Raw genomic sequence first — 6,791 nt, 5'->3', positions numbered from 1 at the left:
GGAGGTTGGAGCCGTGCAACCCGCGCGCTCCTCGCCTCTCCCTGCGAGGTTTAATTTGCTCCCGCTGGTCCCAGGTTTTCTGCTCCCTGGTCTGGAGTTCCCAAGGCAGGGATCGCCATCTGGAGTGAACACATGAATTTCTGGGATGGGGTAGAGACTTGAAAAGAAGGCGGGGATCCAGGACCTCTTCATCAGTAGCACTACCCCCCCTCCTTTTTGAACGGTCTGGCCCTCTGCTCCTTCCATTGCCCCTCTTCCCCTGGGAATGGAGAGTCGCGGGGAGCTGGGGGGGCGGTGGCGGTGGTGGCGGTGGTGGCCTGGAGGGTGTGGACAAGCCCTCAGCTGGCACCACACCTGATAGCTGTTGACCTGAAGCTCCCACCTGAGCAGGAGGCTTATTTTTCGGGGGGTGGGGTGGGGTAGAGGAGCTCAGCCCCCAAGAATGTCAGTCCTGGGTGCTAGGAGGGCCCGGCATTCCAGGGCCGAGGTGGAGGAGGGACCCAGGAGAGTCAGCTGGAGCAAACCAGGCTTTCCTGGGACGGACACACACACACACACACACACCCTCACATACTCCAGCAGGCCCCCTCCCAGTGCAGGGATGTCCTCAGGTATTCTCAGGCCTACTCTCATCAACACTGACAAGAGGGCAGAGGGCAGAGCACCCTGGGTCCCAGCTCTCACCACAGTCATTGTCCTACAGGGACACCCAAGCACGACATTACACACACACAATCAGGAAAAAGCAGACACCCAGAAGCTGACACCAATTTATAGACACACACATGCCCCCTGCACGTGCGCGCGCACACACACACTCACAGGTAAAGGTAATTTCAGATAACTAGAGATCTGTAGAAACACAGACCCTCAGATATACAGAGACAGGGAAGCATACATCAGACACATGCACACACAAGCCTCATACACGGACCTACATGCGCCCTCTACGCACGCATAGCTCCGTGCTCTCCTTTTCCTAGGACGGAGAAGTTGAGCGAAAGGGTCTAGAATCCTGTTCGCCTCCCATCTCTTCTCTTTTGGAGAGGCTCAGACTGTGACCAGGAGAACCAGGCCTCAGACCAGGTTCTCAGAACTCAAGCCAACCACCTGTGTGCAGGGGGACCGGCATAATGTTCCTTCCGTCTTTACCGCAGGAGAGAGAACACACAGGCACCCTTCATCCATTTACCCTTGGCGGGCCAGAAGTCCTGACCACAAGCCCACCTTGGTGCTGGGCTTGGGGGAAGGGCAGTGTCATCCAGAACAGGTCCCATGTCTAGGGCTGCCCTGTGCCCTCAGCTCCTCTCCACCCCAGGAGATCTCCTCTCCCTTCTCAGGAGCCAGAAAATAAATTGGGCCCCTTGGGCTGGAAAGGGAGACTGCCAACAGCTCTCCCGCCCCCGGGACTCCTATCCCCGAGGAGATGTGTTTCACCTGAGTGATGCTAACCTGCCTACTCCAGGTGCCACAGATCCCAGCCCCTGCCCTGCCTCCCACACTCCCTGCTCTGCAAAGGGAGGCTTCTCTCCGTGGGGCTCACAGTTGCCCATAATCACAGGGAGTCGGAGCTTGCTGGCTGAGGACCTTAGATTTGATTTTAGAAGTTCTAGATCCCTGTTGGTAGAGTCTAGATCCCACTTACGGCTGTGGGCCCTTTTCTATAGGGCCCAGACCCTCCTCTTTAGAAACTAGCACTCTCACATCTACCCTCCAAGAACTGAGTCCCTTTCTCTAGCATCTGGGGCTCTCTTGATAGGATTTAAGCCTCTGGATCTGGATACTCTATGTAGGACCTAGGCCTGTGTCTATGGCAGGGGTCTTCAAACTTTTTAAACAGGGGGCCAGTTCACTGTCCCTCAGACCGTTGGAGGGCCGGACTATAGTTTAAAAAAAAAAAACTATGAACAAATTCCTATGCACACTGCACATATCTTATTTGGAAGTAAAAAAACAAAACGGGAACAAATACAATATTTGTATTTGCATGTGGCCCGCGGGCCGTAGTTTGAGGACCCCTGGTCTATAGGATCTGGTGCGTTGCCTGTTTGGGCCTCTATCCAAATCAGCTGATGGCTGACTTGACCTTCTGTGTGAATTAGAAACAGCACCCCTCTAGGCAGGCCCAGTCCTTAGGGGGCATCTCTTGGCAAATGGTGCCTATGTGCAAAAACAAAGGTGCCACTTCCTTCAGCAGAAGGTGGCCCTATGTGTCTCCCTACCTTGGGCTCATGTCAGCTGGACTCCCACTGAGGTCGCTTCTTTGTGTCGTGCACAAACGACTGTATGTACCAGTTCTGACTACAGGGCATACAGGTCCAGCTATAATGCCTAGGCCTGTCTATAGGCCTCTACTCAAGGGTTCTGGATTCTCTAAGGATTGGTTCTCTGTGTGTAAGATCTGGGCCACTGTCTACATGCCTGGGATCTGACCTGATCCAGGCCTCTTTCCATGGCATCTGGCTGCCATCAATGGGGTCTAGGCCTCTGTTTATAACTGTGACTCAAATTTTTCCTGATTGTGTATTTTGCATTTGCAATATAGTAAACACAAACACACACATTCACATATAACTGGAACAGTAATTTTTATGAAACAACACTTACCTTTACTACTTACCTTTACTACAGAGGATACACTTTGATATTTTTCTTCTGTTCTATTCTTTAAAAATTTTTTCAAATATGGCCCTGCCTGGTGTGGCTCAGTTGGTTGAGCATCGTCCGATGCACTAAGATGTCATCCGGTCAGGGCACATGCCTGGGTTGCTGGCTGGATTCCCCTGTACGGGGTGTGCAGAAGGTAGTCAATCGATGTTTCTCTCTCTCCTGCTCCCTCCTTCTCTCTCTAAAATCAATAACAATTAAAAAACACATTAAAATGTTTTAAATAAAAGGCTGATTGAAATCCATAAAATTGATTTCTTGATTTTACCACCTCTAATGGGTTACAAGCTACAGTCTGAAACACTGGTGCCTAAGGCCTGGGCCCAGATCAACACTTCTCTGTAGGGCGAGGGCCTCTGTGGAGCCGGGCTTCTCTCCCAGGACCGTGGGGCCACAACGGCGGCAGCAGGCACGAAAGCTACCAAGGACAGGGGTGTAAGAGTGAGCACCTTCTGCCAACCCAGAACCTCTTGGGTGGGGCCACAACATTAGTAACAAAGAAACAGGATTTCCGGAGGAGGAGGCCCAGAAATCAGGATTTTAAGAAGATTCCCAGGTGATTCTAACATGCAGCCAAGGTTGAGAACCAGGGTCTCAGGCCTTTTTCCTCCCCTGCAGGCTTTGCCTTCATTTCCTTCTGACCCTCAGGCTTTCCAGTACACGGCTAGCTGCCCTGTTCTCTCCAGGAGGCAGGGAGCTCAGGCTCTGGGGAGCTCTCTGAGCACGGTACCTCACGCCTCTGCCCCTGAGGCCTAGGAAGCAGGGAGTTGAACAGGTCAAGAGCAGAGCGAGTACTCAGGCTGTGTGGCCCAAGATGGCTCCCAGGACATCGGGTGGTAATCAGGGAGCTCAGCTGAGCTGTGTTCAATAAATCATGGAAGCTAGGGCCTGAGGGAGAGGGAGGCCAGGGGGGAAGAGGGGGCATGAATAAATAATTAATTTAAACAATGAACAAGGAGCCCTGGCTGGCACGGCTCAGTACAGTGCACCGAGGGGCTGCAGGTTTGATTTCCAGTCAAGGGCACATATCTGGGTTGCAGGTTCGATTCCCACCTGGGTCAGTGTGGCACATGTGGGAAATGACCAATCTCTCTCTCTCTCTCTCTCTCTCTCTCTCTCTCTCTCTCCCTCTTCCTCTCCCTCTCTCTCCCTCCCTTCCTCCATTCCAGTCTCTCTGAAAATCAATGGAAAAAAATATCATCCAGGATTAACAAATCAATCAATAAAAATAAAAACAAAACATACACAAGGAGCCTGTGAGAAGGGGGCTCGGACATGTGTGTGAGTGGGAGAAGCAGCTGCCAGCCCCAGACATAAAATATTCACAGGTTTTCCACCTAGCACAGGGCCCATGTATGTGCCCAGTGCTGGCAGGGGGTTTGTGTGGTTCTAACATGGGAACCTGGGTGCTAACAAGGAAGGCCATGCTTGGGTCTTCTGACTTCCAAACGTATGTGTCAGCACGGTCCTCTAGTGTCCGTGAGTTGACAGGGAACTACACACGTGACTGACAGTCGGGAACACAGGGCTCTGCTGTGTGGTCCAGGACACAGGAAATGAGGATGCAGGGCAGGTAGGCGGGGTCGGGGTGTAACAACCTCTCATCCTCGTCATGCCCTGAGCCCTCTAATGAGCCTGGCAAGCGGAGGAGCCTGGATCGGGAGGCGTCTCGGGCGTTAGACTGGAGGTGTGTGACTCCTCTGAGGGCGCTTAAAGCAAGCTGAAAGGGAGGCAGCCTGGCTTAGCAGTTACCAGGATGGACTTGGGGTTGAATTCCAGTCCTACCACTCATTGGCTGTGTTAGTCACTTCTCTCCTCTGAGACGGTAAAGTGGGGCTAGTCACACTCTACCTGGAGGAGCTGGCTGTTGTGGGGATTAAGATTCATGTCTGGGAAGCCCTGAGCACAGGGTTTAGGACCTACAGAGTCTGATTAATGGAGGCCTCCTTGTCATTATTATGACGAGCTTATCTCTTGAGGTCCACCTACCTAGACCAGCCCCAGCCTCCTTTTCCATTTGTTCCTCCCCATCCCCAAGCTTCTCTAATAGCTGTCATAGTGGGAGAGGTGGCCTAGGGCTTGGGGAGAAGGGGTGGGTGGAAAAGATTAGATAGCATCAGGGGGAGGAGAAATTACAGCCAAAAACGGAGGCCCCATCCTTGACAGAGTGGAGGGAGGGCTCCTTGACCTTCTCCTCAGACCCCAGAGCCTCTCCTTAACCCCTCAGATTTCTCTTGAGACTCTCTTCTCTTTCCTGCCACCACAAATCTAGTTTTCTAGCAAGTGGCTGCAAGAAGACACAGGGGATTAGGGTAGAGGCCTCTGAATGTAGAGACCACCCTGACTCCCTCTCACTCCCACGCCTGTCCTCACTACCAGAGCTCTAGCTACCAACCTCCGCCTACAGCAGCCAAGGGCTTCCCTGGCAAAGATGGCTCTGTCTGGGCAAAACCCAGAGAAATGGCATCCCAGAGTGGGTGGGGTGGATCCTGGCTGAAGACAGCCGGAGAGGGCCAGGGTGGAGGACCTGGGCCTCCCAGTAGGCCCCAGCATTCCCCAGCCCTCTGGAAAGGATCCGTTCCCTTCGGGAGAAAACAGCAGACAGGTCTGAGCTGGCCTGCTCCTCAGAAGACAGAAGAACAGGCTGGGGGAGGGGGCCTGAGATCTTAGTGGAGGGGTGGCTGTAACCCCCAAGGCTCCTCTGGGGAGCCAGGAGCAGAGGGAGTATGGCCTAGGCACACCCTACCGTAGCCTGGGACTCAGCCCTTTGCCCCCCTTGGCCAGGCTTCTGCCACTTGGAGAGCCAAGTGTCTGGGCCCCTACGGGGGAAGACGGTGCCTGCTCACCCCTTCCCAAAGAGCCAACATCGGTTCTTCACTTCCCCTCCCCTGGGCTGGGCAGGTTCGGGCTAATCTTCGCAAGAGCTTCACAGCAAACATTGATCTGTAATAAAACCACAACGTGTGTTCAGGAGAAGGGATTCCAGACACAGAGAGATCCAGACAACACACAGACACACTCACACACATAGACACACACACAGCTCTGGGAGGCAGACGCCAGCGGTCCTGGAAACACAGCTAGGCGCGGACTCACACTGAGTCGAAGGCACATCCCTTCCCTACCATAAACGTTGTCCTTCAAAACCCAAGCCTGCTCCGACAGCCTATTTCCCCGTGTTATCGTAGCACTTGGTACATAGCTCTATAATACACTTGCACTTGGCATTGTAATTATTAGTTGGCCAGTTTGTCTTCTCCCGTAATCTGAAGGTTTCCTAAGGGAAGAAATCTTGTCTTGTGCAAGTGTTTTCCTCAGCATCTAAGCATGCAGTTTGGTATTTGGTTAGTAGGAGTAGGGGAGGTGCTTAATGAATAATTGCTGAATTGATGAACAGAGGAATAAATGCATCCAGACGGTGATACCCCTCCGCCCCCCGCCCAGAACCCCTCAGAAGCACAGAGGATACCAAGTGCATGCTACTCAGGCCTCTGCCCCACCTTCTTGTCTCTCAGTCCCCTGATCTGACTGCCTCTCTGCTTCCTCAAAGGCCTCTTCTTTCTCCCTCTTCATTCAATGCAAGACCATGAATTTGAGTTCGGTCGAGGGCTGGCAGGCAAGGTAAGGGTTAATGACACCTCATTAGGGTTTAATTGGAGGAAGGAAGCTGCCCTGGCACCAGACCGGTGGGCAGGCCTGCCCCTGGCTGGAAGCAGGCGTCCCCTGTTCCAGTGCCCTGCCAGGTGTGCGCATTATTTGGCCCTGGAGATCCTCAACCCAGTCGGGGGCACCTCCCCCCACCATTTGCTTTGCCAATTTAGTCTCTAGGCAGTACAGACCAGTCCTCCCCATCTGTCACCGAACATTCAGAGGGGGAGTCGGGCTCCTTGTCCTTTCTCCTTTAGCTAGGCTGTGCCCCTCCCACTTCAGGAGACGCGGGAGGCTGGGAAGAGGGGTCGGGTAAGGAACTGGACAACTGCGAGAGAACACCAAGGGGGTGGATTTGGGATACAGACAGCGACAGAGAAATACAGCCACGGGGCTCAGAACTCGGAGATGTCTGCCCAATTTGACCTTAAATGAAGAGAATGCAAATGAGATGCAGACGATATGCAGATGAACAC

General features: G+C 53.2%; 1 protein-coding gene across 1 annotated transcript in view; it reads right to left on the bottom strand.

Moving 5' to 3' along the window:
* The window catches only part of EFNA3 (ephrin-A3), an 8,728-nt gene extending 8,035 nt beyond the window's left edge, over positions 1 to 693 (bottom strand). Inside the window, exon 1 of the mRNA XM_015571683.1 lies at positions 565 to 693. Coding sequence (XP_015427169.1) covers positions 565 to 693 — 129 coding nt within the window. The remainder of the gene's footprint in view (positions 1 to 564) is intronic.
* Between the last annotated feature and the right edge of the window lie 6,098 nt (positions 694 to 6,791).

The sequence above is a fragment of the Myotis davidii genome, unplaced genomic scaffold (assembly GCF_000327345.1).
Source record: "Myotis davidii unplaced genomic scaffold, ASM32734v1 scaffold208, whole genome shotgun sequence".
Lineage (NCBI taxonomy): Eukaryota > Metazoa > Chordata > Mammalia > Chiroptera > Vespertilionidae > Myotis > Myotis davidii.
This window is presented reverse-complemented; position numbering and strand designations above follow the sequence as displayed.